Below are 17,001 nucleotides of genomic sequence, written 5' to 3' on the forward strand. Positions count from 1 at the left end.
TTTTGAATGAATCTTTTCATTACTTTATTTTATCAAATATGGTAATTTTCACGTTCATAACACAAGCCACGTTACGACATACATACAGTTATGAAACAAACAAATAATGAATTATTCCTTCACTATATACCTGACGTACGACCGTATTGTGCTTGCATGGAATGAAATATGCATTGTAGAGTGCCGCGCATTTTCAACAACAATAAAATAAATCTGACGCAACAAAACCTATAAACATTCAAAAGCAATTTATTTTCCTCAATGCGATCTGAACTAAAGCTTGTATCCCTTCATAAAGAATTCTAAACGTGCATTCTCGCATTACGCCATCTTGAGATTTATGGCAACCCGCTGTCCGCCATATTGTTCCAAATTTAAAAATATTTATATTACCGCCGAATCCTACAACCGTTGTATCTGAATTGTTGTTTCGATAAGCATTGAGTGGACTTCGGAGACTTGCTCGGGTTTTATATGATCGGCCCGCGTATTGGGTACTTGACGTGCTTTATTACTGGCCGTATTTACGAAATGAGGTTACTATCTGCTTCTTTTTTCATATTGCGAAACCTTTTTGTTTAAAAGCCTATTCTTCTTTCTTTATTTTGAAAAAAGGAACTTTTTTGTTTTATCTCAAAATACCTATACCTGTATAGGTATTTTGAGAGACAAACATTCAGAATTTTGTCCTAATCAAACAAACGATCAAGTGACTCTTAAATGACTTCAGTGTTACTTTTGGAAAATGGGCTTACTCTTACCAACCAAACAGAACCACAGATCGGAACATATAAATTTAGAACGTAGCGGAAAATTAAAATGGCTCCCGTGGAGAAGCATCGCTTGGAAATAATATTATATACAATATTGTTATTGTTACAAACAATAGGAAAAAATACAATATTGCCGGTGAAAAATGGCACTAAGATGCTTTTAAATTTATCACACACAATATTGGGTTTACATGGCTGGTATCATTTTTATTTATTTCCGTATATAACTCCCGTGTTAGGTCATTAATCCTTAGATATTTTGGCTCGAGTATTTTATTGGAAAATTACCGATTACCTATGTCAGTGAAAGATTGCTAATGTCAAGGTTTGAGGCCATTATTCGATCGAGTAATTGGGACAGGTAATAAGTTTCTTGCCAAATTGTGTTTCCAAAGATCTCCGAAAATCTTTACAGGTAACGAGAAGCCATTAATCTAGTTTTGGGTCTTACAAAGAATTACATAATGTGGGTTGAGAAGGGTAAACAGCAATTACAAGAAATAATAGATACATTAGCTAACTACACTAGCTAAAACAGAACAAATTTTGAACTGATGTGATTTTTTTACTGATTTTGAATTTGATTAATATATGTTATTTGTCTGAGTCATACCCAATATTTGCATGCCCATTGGGTAGAGCAAAGAAATGTATGTAACTCAAATAAATAGCACCTTAGTCGCTATGTACTATACATTTGTTCAGCAAATAAGGCTATTTTGATTTTTGAACCTAAAACTTAACGTAATAATTCGTAAAACAAAACAAAGTTTAAGAAAATAATACTAGACAGGAGTTTGACTAGATCTCATTCCTTTAAAAAACTTGCAATACTGCACCTGATTTCTATTCCATCGAACTGTGAGATTGAAGGGACAGAGATTGCACCTGTGTCCACGCCCTTATGCATTCAGCCAGTTTCCATTAGCCGCCATGATAGAAATAAATGGTCTGGAGAATATACCCCTTTCTATGGTGCATGTTTCATTGAAACAGTTACTATAAATAGACGTACTACGTGGTCGATTTCTTGTACTAGAAAGGCTCCATGATTTGGGCATTTTAAGAGTGATTTTCTACACTAGATGTGCTATGTAACTATGCTACGAAGATGTAATAGCTAAGCTGTGAAACTATGTGACGATTCCCACTGATACTAAGCTCTATAGCTGTGTGTGGAAAATGCACAGCTCGAGTATGCGATGCATCGATAGTAAGGAAGACATCCATAGCACACATCTTTCCATATAAAAACGTAGCTTAGCAAAGTCTGTTTCCACCAGGGCTAAGCTATGAGTACCAATGAATTTGATTGGTGGAAACCAAATTGTGTAGATGTACAACAACGTAGCATAGCACATATCAGGTACAAAAGCACTCTAAGTAGGTGTCATTGAAGTCATTGGAGAAGGCCTACGCTCTGCAGCTGATGTCTTGTGCCTGATACGATGATGATGATGAAATAGGTATCATTTCAAAAAGATTTGTCATATTAAATCAGTGAAGGACTAAGTTCTAAATGAACTTAATGTCAATGAAATGGCAATGGATTTTTTTTTTAAAATCCCCTCGAATAGAGGTTTAATGATACCTAAGTAGCTTTATATATCTACATAGATAAAACTATAAGTCGTTAGGTTTTTCGCCACTAGTTTAGGAAATCCCCCTACAATCATTGATTATATTATCAAAATATATTGGTTCTCTTATCAGATCAACGTCATCATGATAGAGTATGACGTCACACACAAGCTAGTCACGTAGTAATGACGTCAAAGCTTCACTTATTACGTGAGCGTGTTAGATAAGCTATCTAATGCCTGTGACCTGTACAATATGGAGCATTGGTAAAGTAGGTCGATATCTACGATTATGGAGGAAAATTAAATATTAATATGTTTTATGTAATGAGGATAATTTAAACTAATAACAATTATAAGAAATCTGTTTTGTTATAAATTTTGTGAGACATACTAAATTAATTGTTATGTTATCGACTTACTCACGTAACTATTTGACGAGGAACTAAACCAGTTTCAAGCTATGCTAGAGGCTCATATTCCTGAAAGAAGGTGATCAGCATTCTGCAATGCTGATCACCTTCTTTAAAATCGTAAACAGTAAAATGCAGCGGTTCTCTAGTTAAGTACCTATAACAGTATACGATGCCATATACAAACTCTTTATATTAACTAAAAAGAAAGTCAGAAAAACAAGAGTGAACAAGATCATACCAGCAACGTGTAACCGCAAAAGATTTTTCCACAAATTACCATGAAAATGTATCCTCTACCTCACTCACTCACTCACACACACTTAAGAACCCTCGAAAACAATATGTAAATACACATTATTAAGTTTAATATAAGACTTTGAGTAATACAATAAAACGAAACAGATAAGGAAATCCGGAGAATTTTAAATTGTTGCCAGAAAATCTAATAATCCCGGATCAGGACAGACGCGGGTCGGATCAGCCAATTGATCAATGACAGGCATTCTCTGAATTATTGAGAAATTGTTCTTATTCGATTATGGGAGCTGTAGAGAAAGAGGATCTTTCTGAATTGTTTTTAATGCTCTGTGAAGTTCGATGTTCTATAAAAAATGTCATGGATATTTCCGTACTGTATTTATGTGTCTTTTGATCTAACTTGACTGATCTAGTGATTGTCATCAATACGACATCATGAAATCTTGGGTTTGGTCCATGGAAGTTTGGTTAATTGTTTCCTTATTACCGGGCTTCTTTCGGTTTTTCGGTAGAAAATTTGTCAGTACATCCCCTATTTTCTGGGACTTATAACACCAATAGTGAAAAGTGGGTGTATATTGTACAGCGGCATTAGGTGCCGTAATGTCCTCTGTCTACCCTTTCGGGTTCGGAATTTTGTTTACCTGTATAACTTGATTAATAAAAATATGAAATGAAGCTGTATGACTGAGGTTCTCGATTTTGCAAACGATTTTATAATACACACCGATAGCTAAGTTTCTGGAAAAAATATTCGTAACTATTTTACCCAATACTAGACTTAAACAGTCTCACTATTAGCAAGACCCTGGCAGCATTTATTTATGTTCACAAAACGCGTTGAATACCTAATTACACGAAGCACTAAATAGTGTTAAAGCTTAAAAATAAAACAAACGAATGTACGTAAAATATTACCTCAAACTAGAACGGAATACATATGAGCTAATTAAAAATATTACAAGAGCATCGCTAATTACATTTTTTCTGCTATAAAATGTAGTTTTTTTTATCTTTGTACCGTATCTACGCTACGGGGAGAAATATTCTCGTAAAGAAATGTGGGAGCAGTAGTTTTTTGTTTTAGTTACGTATTATATTAATGAGAATGTAATTACCTTCCTCGGCCCGCTAATTGGTTCATTGGGCATCAAATACAATAGGTGAGTCGGACAAATTATTATTGTATTGGTTTTATTTTGATCTAGATTGATGTTAAAAATGATCCAAATAACAAGTTTTACTGCACGGTTGACGCGGTGGCTCGGCAACCGGCTGCTGTGCAAAGTGTAGCAGGTTCGATTCCGTTACGGAGTAACTCTTTGTGTGATCCACATATTATTATTGTTTCTGGTCTAGGTGTCGATGTCACAGGAGAAAAACCTAGTTTAAAAAAAATCTAATACAAAAAGTTCTCGTTCGTTTTTGTCTTTTGTAGATATATACTATTCAAAACAAAACTAATTAATTTAAACCGCATTAAAACCTTTGTGTTAAATACAGCAACGCACTAATAACAATAATCCCTTCCCTTCGCAACTCCTGTTAATTAAAATTATAATTTAAATATTACCTACTTATAATACGCCCGTTTTCAAAAACTTCAAAAACAATACAACGATTTCTAACCCTCAAAAGACTTAGACGCCCAATCTCTGAGATCTGACATCACAGAGATTGGACGTCTAAGTCTCAAAGAAATTAACCGGCCGCGTCTGGCAAACAACTTAATTGAGTTAACCTGTAAACGTCATGTCACAGTCAACCCTTTTCTGCCGACGTTATTGTGTTCGTTCGCCGTAATTTTTAGACTGGAGATTTGCTTTTGTATTCGTTTTAGGGTTATCTTTTATATGCTGCTCTTATTGATACAAGTTGTTTCCATTAATAAACTTTTCCTAGTGGGTTGTTGTGTGTTCCTCTTGCCAAAAACAGGTCACAATCGGATCACTTTACCGACAAGGCCAAAATAAAGTTGTGAAAACATAACTATGAAATTCGACTTAGTATCTACAAAGTGACATAAATACGTATACCTACTCTTTATCTATATCCTCCCAAAGTGTTCAACTATATGTATCTGAAGCTATTTCACGCGGGTGAATAAAAAGTAAAAAAGAAAACGCGTTCCCGACCGACCGTAGCGCTCCTTAATAGCCATTTAAACACAAATTAAAAGGGAATGCTCGCATCAGAATCCTTTTGAGCCAAAAAAAAAACATTACGTACATTTGAAGCTCAGGTAAACATGAGATGCTATATTTCCACGTAACAAATGAAAAAATATCATTCGTGAGTCCATAATTTCATATTTTGGGAGCGTTTTTCCTTCATTACATGTTTTTGCGAGACAAGAGTCTAATCTCCAATGGGCCCGGCCCGCCCGTACTGTCTCGGAGAATCAAATTATGCCTTTCCATGAATATTATACTCGATGTCGCAATCTTTTTGCGTTACTCAACCGAGACTCGGCTGAAAAAATCTCAATGAATCATAATATAAAATCCTCTAGAGTGCAGAGGTCTTAAGCTTAGCGGCCAGGTAATATGGATCATCTTTCTTCTCAGATGATGTGGATTTTTAGTTTCAATTTTTGCTCGTAACTTGATGTTGAAGACTCAAATTGAATTTAAAGTCTGCTTCTAGGTTACTGACGTAGCTTGCTTGCGGGAAATTCAGTGGAGAATTCATTTTATATCATGCTCTTGTAGGAAATGTTTAGATACGACTACGCTGTAAGTTATAGCGTTTGTTACTACACTTTAGGAGTATAATAAAAACGAATTTTACACCCAGATAGTGTATAAAGTCTTTCTCATTAATTCAATGTAACAGCCATGATTTAAAACGTATAAAATAATGATGCGAGCCATCACAGTTCAATCTCGTGGAAAGCAAATAATCGCGGCAATGTATCCGTTCATGGCAGGTCCCCCTACGGCGCCGTAGTTTTTTATCGTAGAGCCGAGATAAATGTCCGGTTAGCGGGGGTCCAACGTTGATTTATACAGGACGTCCGTCAGGGCAACGAATTACGTAGGCTACGATGTAAATCACCTAACGTTGGAGGCGAATCGATAGCCTTAATGCCATCCCGATGTGGCTACTTCGCAAAGGTGTTGCTCTCCCACTTGAAAGTTTACAGCCCAGCCCGGTCATTAAGGATGATGAAATTTTCACTCCTAGTTTAGAGATAGAGCCTACTAATTCCTATTATGAATTTCGCTTTAGAATTAGATTAGTTTAGTACAAATTGTAATTATATTATCACTTACGAAAATGTGTATGTGTGTAATATAATAATAAAATATGGGGTCTGGAACTGTGATCCGAGAACGACAAGAGTTTTCTGTAACATTGGATTTATAAAATAACTGCAAAACGACGAGAGTGTAGGTACCTCTGACAGCGCCACCCACTTCAATGAAATCTACACACAACTCATTAAACTCGCCTTACGTCAAAAAGTTCCCGCCATCCATATGCACGGCGCCACAGATTAAAAAGGTCCACAGAACCTTAATAGATTAAAACAATAAGTAGCGTTCGTAACAAGGAACGCGCACGTTCATTATGCCAATGTTTATTACTGGCTGACTCTAAACTTTTTATAACGGAAAAGTTGACGATCATAAAACACGTACAGGTGGATTAAAAAGGGCAAAGTTTCGTAAGGGCTGTGTCCCCAAGGGCCCGGATTTAGGTAACGAAGTACGCAAAGTGCGACAACTTAGAAGTCTTTACTGTGAGTTTTTATTTTGTTTCTGTATTGTAACAGCCTGTTTGGAAGTTAAATGAGGCGTGGAAGTAATGGCTTAATTATGTTTTGTGTCGTTTCTTTGCGGGAAATGGTGATGAAAGTAGTAAAGCTAGTAGGAGAATTTGTTATTTTGTTCCATTTTGGCAGTGATACTGAACAGTGGAAGAACGAAAGGTTTCGAGATTGTTTTGTGTTTCCTTGACATTAATTTTAGTAAGTCATTGCGATTTCACTTACTAGTAATAGAATTATAATATTTTAAGATCTTCTCTAAAAAGGTAAATTGAACTTATCGTCACGCCTTTTCTCCCCAAAGGGGGGAAGTGCCCATTACGGCACGTAATGCAATTTATGTTGTAAGTCCCGTGTAATAGGTAGTGAGCCTATCGCCATACAAAAAGGTAAAACAGGGCTTTTATAAATTAACATTGTACCTAATAAATAGCCTACTAGTCAATGAAGGTACCAACAAACAAATACGTATTCTAAACACAACAATCAACCTCACTCCAAGAGACGATTACACGTCAGACATTACATCAAATACAACAAACGCTAAACACACCAAATGGCTAGATACTAGACAGTAATCCTTCATGAATGACACTATGTCACCGAGTCAGTCTCACTGCCTTTCATTACTGAGACACCAACGTTGTCTCGGATACTATAATTGGAGTACACCATCACACAAGTCATAATGAACCCTAACTATCCAAGCTTAAAGTTGAATGTTGTTTGCGCAAACATCACAAACGTTTCACTTTTAAAAACGCCTTGGATGCTGAGTGGGCGCTTGAGTACTTTAAGATCGGAATGGGTGTGAAAAATGGAAAGAATACTCGTCCCTCATCCAGCGCAGTCTGAATGTCTTTGTACTAAAAGTTTAATTATATTGATATTATTTTTTTGTACCTTTTTACTATTTATTTACTTTTTTTCGATGAATTAAAACAATAACATGAACCGAAGTCGTGTAACGATCGACATAGAATTATCTATACTCCGTTAGAGCATTTTCTTTGTAATAAATGTTTTATTATATTGATATTATTTTTTAATACCTTTAAGAACTATTTATTTACTTTTTTCGATAAATTAAAACAATAACATGAACCGAAGTCGTGTAACGATCGACATAGAATTATTTATAAATAATTTATTTCTTATTTTTATTTTTTGATTTTTGAAATAAAAATATATCTATGTCCTTTCTAAGGTTCTAAACTATATCTGTACCAAATTTCAACCAAATCCGTCAAATAGTTGCGGAGATTAATGGTATAAGCATAGAATGTTCGACGTGATTCTTTAATTTGACATAACTTTTTTATTTATGAACCGATTGACATGAAACAAACACTAAATGTAAATTTAAGCATCCCACAATATATTCGTGAAAACCGCATCCAACTCGGATCAGCCGTTTCTGAGATTAGCGCGCACAGACGAACAGACAAACAGACAAACAGACAAACAGACAAACAGACAAAAAAAAAGTTAATTACATTTTTGGGTTCGACATTGACATAACAATAACCCCTGCTATTTTTTTTATTTTTATTTTCAATGTACAGACAGCACTTTTCTACGATTTTATTATATGTATAGATTCTGTTTTCACTCACCAGAAATGGAATTATAATATTTTAATTTTTTTTCTCAAAAGATAAATTGTAATTATCGTCACGCCTTTTCTCCGCAAAGGGGTAGGGAGAAGTGCCCATTACGGCACATAATGCCACTGTACAATGTACATCCACTTTTCACAATTTATGTTATAAGTCCCATGTAATAGATGGGGAGCCTATTGCCATATAAAAAGGTAAGCTTTTATTAACATTGTACCTAATAAACAGGTACTAGTCAATGAAGGTACCAACATTAAACTACAATTCTAAACACAACAATCAACCTCACTCCAAGAGACGATTACACGTCAGACATTACATCAAATACAACAAACGCTAAACACACCAAATGGCTAGATACTAGGTAAATGAATGACACTATGTCACCGAGTCAGTCTCACTGCCTTTCATTAATGAGAACCAACGTTGATTTCGGATACTATAATGCGTGTGAGTACACCATCACACAAGTCATAATGAACCCTAACTATCCAAGCTTAAAGTTGAATGTTGTTTGCGCAAACATCACAAACGTTTCACTTTTAAAAACGCCTTGGATGCTGAGTGGGCGCTTGAGTACTTTAAGATCGGAATGGGTGTGAAAAATGGAAAGAATACTCGTCCCTCATCCAGCGCAGTCTGAATGTAACGAAGAGATTATTGTCTAGTTTTTTCTAAAGGCAAAGTAAGGATTTTCAGTCGTTGTTGGTAATAAACCTTAAGAATTTTCAAGATTGTTAGTGTTACTGAGGTTTTGAGAATGAAATCGCAAAATAATGACTTATTTTGAGCAGATTCGCTCTCAATTTTTCTCTTAGTACTGTTCACAAAACTGCATGAGCTCAACCGCAAAATATCTTCATTCATAAGAGCAAAAATCCCAGTACAATAACCTAACTAATCCATAAAAGTCATTCGCACATGACAATCTACGTTTTCAAGCAAAAAGTTTAATTTAGCCCTTGAGTTACACCCGGCAGCTGACGTTATTTAGGGTCGACAGATCGTAAAAACTAAAATAAAAAAAGGTTAATAACTATTAAGATCGCATTGTCACGAACCTTTCAAACAGATTCTACAAAAACACCGTTTATTTAAAAAAACGTTGTTAATGATTAAACTGGAGATTTAATAATAGTTTTGAGTATAAAAAACTGTTGGATGAAAGCCCTAACGCTTGTGTTATTGGGCGAAAATTGCAATATGGCTGCCGAGAAAAATTACAAGTGGGAAAAGCCGAGTACCCTTCAAGCTGCAGCGAGGGGAATGAAGCCGCGAGGTGACGACTGAAAATGCTTTGTGATAATGAAAATGGCGGATTTCGGTGCTCACGTTGCGTGTGAGTAGATAAAAGGATGAAACAATAATATCCTTTTGTTTGGGAAAACATGTTTATAGCCGCCATAGTGGCACAGACAATAAAGACACTGTTGACGTAGGAACGTTGGAAATTGTTTTTAGATGGTTTTTCTTTTAGTTCTTTGTTCCATGATGTTGACTTACATACGATAAAAATTGTTTTAGAAGTGGGTTCAGAAGGTAGGTAGGTACCTACACAAGTTTATATATTTATTTTTAGCAACATAACATTCGTAACAAACATATTTGTATACGTATTCTTTAAGTAGGTATTTATGTTTATTTTTAGAACAAAAATAAACCCAGCTTTTTATAAGTAAACAACCAGATACATTTCGACAGATAGGTATACCTATTGTTTTTCATTCGGTTCGTTCCATGTAAGACGTGCTACAGTCTTTATCCAAATCTACATTTTGTAATTTAACGCTTCCGCGTACAGATTCATACGATCCAAAACTTTAGAATCTAACATAACCTATTTCTAGTAGGTATACTGCATTCGAATCCCAAACCCCACAGAACCTACGTAGCGGGTTTACCGGGGCTCCGGCTAGAAAAGCATGAGTAGGAACGGGATGGTTTTTTGTCAGTAAGAGTATGACACTCCCTCTCGTCTCGTCCAAGGCAGCAGAAGTCGAAGATTCCCCCTCCAATTTTATGACAGGAATTCTATTAAATACACAAATAATCCTCTTATAAACCACATTACCTACACCAAATAATAAAAATAAAAAATATCAAGACAAACTCCTAACACTCAGCTAAAATAATTCAACTCACTTTACAGATTACGAGCTAAACTCGGTAATCCTCATACAAGAAAACCACATAACAGTTGTCGCTTTTCCACATGTAGTAACTAGTTAAATGGCGGCTTCTCTGCTCCTACTCCCGTGAGCTTTGCTCCGCGATCAACATCGCACCTAATATGAAAAGCGGCGAACAGGGAAAAGTTTTAACCCACGATAAAAATGTTGCCCGCGTGGAAATATTATTTGCTAAATAAAATATTTTGTTTCGTTTCCAAGGAAAATTTATTTACTACGCTATATACTTTATTCATATAAAAATGATAGCGCGTCATCCGGATTTGGTTTCAAATAAGTTCACAAGGAAGTTTATTCACGATCAAGATTAAAGCACTAAGGTAGTGGAGTTCTCCGAATTCTCTCTGTCTTTATAATAAGTAGAGATTACCTCATTCTCACACTTTGCGTGCATTTACAAACATATAAGTTCACATACACACGACACCCTGACCCGAATCAACAAACAAATTTATTTATCACACAAAAAGTTGCTTCGTATGGAAATCGAACCCGCTACACGTTGTTTGACAGCTGATTGCAAAGCCACCGTACCAACCGTGTAGTCAACTAATTAATATATTAGTATACAAGAACATCACGACAAGCAATCTTATTTTATGTGTACATACCTACATACCATAGAGGGTAGGATAAGGAGTACCTACTCCTTCAAAGAAAGACTAGAAGTTCTCCTCTCCAACTCCCCATAATATCTCACTATGAAACAATATATTCCATGTTTTACATTACAATCAAGACATGGCACACATTCCCTCATATTTTCATAGCAGATCTAAAATAACTGACAAGGGATGGGTTTAGGTTAGGAGAGCACGTTTCCATTAATGTTTAATAAGCAATTTATGGTATGATAATGCTGTAAAGATTGCCTCGTATGTATGTACCTTCCTACTTAGTTACTTTATTGCTTAGCCTACATACTTGTTTTATTTTGCGCCTTATTTTTAAATGAGAAACTCATAATGCTGTTGATGGCGTGTTTGTATTTGATCCGAAGCTGCGGACTACCTTGTGGGTTTACCGGGGCTCCCGGTCGAAAAGCAAGAGTAGAAACGGGGTGGTTTTTAGTCAGTAAGAGTCTGACACTCCCTCTAGCTTTGCCCAAGGCGGGAGAAGTCATTGGATGTTTATTTTTAACCCTTAAAAGAACATACCTAGGTACGTTAAGTGCCTAAAAGTAGGTTCTTATTCAATAACATTATAAATATCTACGTATTCATAAAATTATAGAAAGTAACAAACCCTTTGTTACACGTAGGTACGATACAAATACATACCTATGTAGACTCAGCTTTCTGAGTTACTTAACAATAGTGTTCAAAAAATACCTCTCTAAAAATACGACCTCCTTTTTATAAAACCTGCTAACGCAATCACTCCATTTACAAAAGAAAAACGAACCGTTCAGTGATTCAGAATCTCAACTAGGTTAATTCTACCTTACTGTCCTAACCTAATTCTAAGGATACAGTTTTCACCTTTTATCCAGTAGGTAACTGACGGAGAACCGGTACGGTCAACATCCGTGCCGGCCGGACGTCATTTCAGGACCGGAAAATCGCCAATCTCCTCTCCCTAGGGCTTTTTTATTTTACACGTTCGCGTTACTGACATCTGCTGCCGACTGTACTTTATACAATTTACTAGTTTGTATATGATTGTACCTATGACGCCATTCTGCAAATGTATACTTATACCTGCGAAGAACGGTGTAGTTTTTATTTTTTCTTGTACGATTTTGTTCTTACAATTTATTGGGTTGTGAAATAAAATGTTGCGTTATTTGTGTTATTTTATTGGTGTAACATGACAGCCTATTTGAAACTAGTCGAGTTCCACGTCAAGCTATTACGTGAGTAAGTCGATAACATAATACCTAATTAACTTTACCTACTCGTTGAAACTTTTTTAAGTTGGCTTTAAAAACTCAGAGTCATTTAATGGTTACAATAGCAATTTTTTTCCATACAAAATCGTTACTAAAGAATAGTTCAAGGAAGCATTAAATGACCCGAATGCAATACACCCTCATACACAGTATAAGCATTCGGGTCGCTTTCATCAATTAAATTAGGCATGTAGGTAAGGCCAACGTCTCAGCTGCGGACAATGTAACGGAGCTGCGGACAACGTAACAGGTTACCGGGCTCCGGCTCAAAGCAGGAGAAGGAACGGGGTGGTTATTAGTCAGTAAGAGTTTACACTCCCTCTCGCCTCATCCAATGCGGGAGAAAACATTGGATGTTATTCCCCGATTAAAAACAATAGGTCCGGCCAACGTAGTTTTATGTACGTTTCCATTCACCTTCGAAAATCCGAAATCCAGACTAAAGAAATCATAAAAAGGTGTTACATAACTCAAGCTAAATGGAATATTTCCCTTTAAATCCCTTACACGAATCCAGCTGGCAATATGTTATGATTTACAACCACCAGATATTTATTAGGCCAATAAAATTTGTCCTTAGCTCTCGAAGGTGGTCTTCCTTCTCCATATATCAAGGAGCTTACGTGGTAAAGGTGTGGACTGTACGATGACAGGGTATGGTTCAATTTTATTATAATGTGCGGAGAAAATTGTGTTAGTTTATAGTTTTAGTTTTATATAAACAGTATGGTTGGTAAATAGTCAATTAAAGATAGTCAGCGGTGTTTATTTAAACCTTTAACTTTGCTCTTTGATGTGAGAATGTATCTCGAGTTTCGTTTTTAATAACAGAAAAAAAAACAAATCTATAAAAATTATGATAATATGAAAGATTCAGAATTTGCTGGTAAAAATCAGCATATTATTTGTTGACACTCAAAGTCAAAGTCAAAGTCAAAATCATTTATTTCAAATAGACCAGGAAGGCACTTTTGAACGTCAAAGCAAATATAATAATATTAATAACGTCTGTCTGTCGGTCAGTCCTCTAGTGAAGCTATTTGCTCGTTCCAAAGTGTAGATTCCTATGGAGAAGAACGAGCAAGAAACTCCATAGGTTACTCTTTTTCAATCAGATTTACAATACAATTCTTGGTTACATTGTTTCGATTACTTCAGCTATGTGAAAAACATATAGGTAATTTTCCAAGAACAGAAAAGTGCTTTTTGACCACTTTAGTCCATGAAAATGCTTTTCTGCTTCTAGTAACGCCCTCTATTAAGGGCAAACTGTATCACATCTTGTTTTAGATTTAAGTAGTGCCATCTAGTGCACATCCACCTGAACTACACATATTGCTCAGTGAATATACAACTGGCTAGTGTGCATAATATCACGGATTCTTTTCGGGCACAGAAGAACTATTCGTAAGATTCGCAAACAAAAAACAATCTTGCAACAACGTTGCCAATAAACTAGTGAGTATTTTTATTAAGTAGTAAAATGACACATAATTTTATATTGGGTTGTATATGCAAAATAAACACAAAAACATTGAACTAAAAATATATTTCCTAGCAACTAAATAACATAAAACATTTTAAACTTCATCAACTAGTTTAAATCTCTGATGCTGAGGTTGTGGTATTACATTGTAATATTTCTTCATGATGACTTGTTGTTCCCGACCGGCATACATTCTCTGTACCCAAGTATGTTCCCAGTTGGGGTCGAATTTCTCACAAGTCACTACTACTTTGCCAGCTTCCATTGCGAATAGTGTGCCGTTTCTACCAAAGCCAACCTGTAAAATTACATTGTTTTTAATTCTTTTATAAAGGGTGTTAGGTCCAACCAGTTCATTTAGAAGTTATTAGAAAATCAGTCTTATAGCTGATGTCATAATGATGATTATTAGTTTTTAGGATGCCTCATCAACAGCACACATTTACTTTTTTATGCATAAGCAAAATAGAAAATATTTATTAATATTAATTATTTAAAACCTTGACTGAAAGAAACTTAAGTTGTATGTATTGTTAATCTATATTACTCTACCTACAATACTCCACATCGTAGAGTATTGTAGTCTACAATTGTTACTTACGTTCAATCCTGGATGAAACCTTGTTGTCCTCTGAGTGGCCAGAATATGACCAGCTTGAACGGAATGCCCATCTTGTACCTTCCACCCTCTGCGCTTTGGCTTTACCTTACAATTCGTATTGGATGTACTACCACCAGTCTTCTTACTGGCATTACGAACAAATTCTGAAAATAATTGGAATTTTTAGTACGCCCAATGATAACATAACCTATAAATACTATTATATTTAAGACTCACCTTTTAGCACAGAATTTACTTTGCCTGTACCTAGCAAGAAGTTTAAAGACATTTTTAATAATTGTGAGGCAGTTAATTTAAGATTTTAATACAATAATTACTGATTAAATAATAACACAAACACCGATGGTCACTTGACAGGCAATGAGTGACAGTGACAGCCTCAAAGCTGACAGCAAAAGCAACAGAATTCTCGTTTTGATACGCAAGATGCAAACGAAAAAATATCTCACACACAAAAAATCAACAATTCTATAATCTATATGTAATGTATTAATAATTAGTAATTAGATAATAGTTAATAGATAATAATTAGATTTTATTTAATCTTAGTTTTCAAACATATTTTAATACAGTAGCGTGGAATGACTGCAAAACGAATAACGAAACGAACGATGCTTTGATTTTGAAACTTTCAATTTGACAGAAAGATAAAAATGTCATTCTTTGCCAAGTTTGTCAACCTGATGCTTGAATTGAAATGAAAATCAACAAAACAACCTGCTGAACTTGAAACACAAACCCGAATTATTTAATTTTATTGTTTGTTGACTTTACCGCCCTTTTGGGTTGAAATAAAACTTATTACTAGATCTTCCTGAAATAACAGTTAATAAATAATACCACGCGAGTGAACAATGTCTTCCGACCCGCTAAATATTGCAAGACGCAAACTCAACGATGTGCTTGGTGAGAAATCAACAAAATATTTCAATCACATGAAACAGTGGTTTCGTATGAAGTTGACTAAAGAAGAATTCGACGCTGAAGCCCGCAAACTGCTATCTACCGATCAGGTGCATTATCACAATGAATTTTTACTGGCATTATTGAATAAAGTCGAAGGATTGGCTGAAGCTTCGATTAGCATTGCTCAAGAGAAAGCCAGTTCTCACAATAGGAACAGTAGGAGGCACAAGAGAAGTTCCCGAACCTCAGAGAAGTCTAACTTTGAGCCTGTTGACTTGCTGGAGTATTTACCACCTAATTCACCTCCAGGAGCAGGAAGTGATGGCGTCAAGTATGCAGCACAGGTAAAAATCAACCTTATTGTATACATAATTAGCCTCCTCATTAGTATGCCACTGAGCCCAATAACATACCTTTTACTTAATCTTATTCTTAATCTTTAGACCTTTGTAGATCACTTCACTTGTAAAATTAAAATTATAACAACTAAGGATACATGCCAATCAGTGATCAATATTATTTACCTTTTATAATAGACTTAAAACCAATTACAAATTAAGTATATGGATTGCAGCCCTTATTCATTCACTATTCATCCTCTTTACAGGAAATATTTCTACCAGATCACGCTCTTGTTGTTGGCCGTTTCATGTTGGCTGCCTGGGAGACAGGACTTGAAGGGGCTGACGATGATGCAGCTGATGTGATAGTTGTAGCCGTGCAGCATTTCCTCAAGAATGTGATTACCGCAGTATTATCACAGAGAAAGGGTTATAAGATGAGGAATAAACACTTCATGTATGATGTCGGTGGAGATGTACCCAACATGTGGTTGAGGAACTCTGCAAAGTTATATGATCCTCAGAGAGATGGCAGAGTCAGTGTTGACGAAGGAATGACTGACTTACTAGGCCCCAGGTGCCCCCCAACTATTGACGAAATGGAACACTCCGCTGCCTTCGAAATTGCTTGCAGGTAAGAAATAAATACTAAAATGTCTAACTTATATTCTATTTACATTAACAAACTACGCACACAATACATTTGATACATTCTTACAAGTCAATACAAAATATTCAATACAAAAATGTAAGTACATAAATCCACATGCATGATTTAGATACAATATTTACAAATTAAAAAAATAAAATGTTTTTTTTTCTTTTGCAGTGCAAACACAGAACCTAATGATGACAAGTTGACCATAGACGAGTTTTACAACACATTGTTGGTACACAAAAATGTCATATCTTGCCATTCTGTTTATGCTGTCAATATGGAGAGGATAGCTTCCTTATTAAACCATCCTAGTGTATAAGTTTAAAATTATTATTATTATAGACATCATGTTTAAACTTGAGTTTCATTAAAATTGTTCTAGTGTCACAAATATCTTTCATAATGTATTTAAAAGTTATTGTGGTTGGTAACATTGAAATTAAGAAATGAAGTCATTGGCTGCTCTGCTGACCCAGTGTTTGCAATGGTA

General features: G+C 35.4%; 2 protein-coding genes across 2 annotated transcripts; one reads left to right on the plus strand and one right to left on the minus strand.

Annotated features, from left to right (window-relative positions):
- Window positions 1-14,032: 14,032 nt before the first annotated feature.
- LOC118263344 (50S ribosomal protein L27) lies at window positions 14,033-14,994 on the minus strand. The gene is made up of 3 exons (XM_035575272.2): window positions 14,823-14,994; window positions 14,586-14,749; window positions 14,033-14,282 (listed from the first exon to the last, which is right to left on the minus strand). The coding sequence occupies exons 1-3, from the start codon at window positions 14,872-14,874 to the stop codon at window positions 14,079-14,081; spliced, it is 420 nt and encodes a 139-aa protein (XP_035431165.1). The 5' UTR covers window positions 14,875-14,994; the 3' UTR covers window positions 14,033-14,078.
- Window positions 14,995-15,311: 317 nt separating this feature from the next.
- On the plus strand, window positions 15,312-16,867 carry LOC118263343 (transcriptional adapter 1-like). Its single transcript, XM_035575271.2, has 3 exons — window positions 15,312-15,856; window positions 16,120-16,487; window positions 16,683-16,867. Exons 1-3 carry the CDS (start codon window positions 15,461-15,463, stop codon window positions 16,828-16,830), a joined length of 912 nt encoding a protein of 303 aa, XP_035431164.1. The 5' UTR covers window positions 15,312-15,460; the 3' UTR covers window positions 16,831-16,867.
- The last annotated feature ends 134 nt before the right edge of the window (window positions 16,868-17,001 follow it).

The sequence above is a fragment of the Spodoptera frugiperda genome, chromosome 27 (genome assembly GCF_023101765.2).
Source record: "Spodoptera frugiperda isolate SF20-4 chromosome 27, AGI-APGP_CSIRO_Sfru_2.0, whole genome shotgun sequence".
Lineage (NCBI taxonomy): Eukaryota > Metazoa > Arthropoda > Insecta > Lepidoptera > Noctuidae > Spodoptera > Spodoptera frugiperda.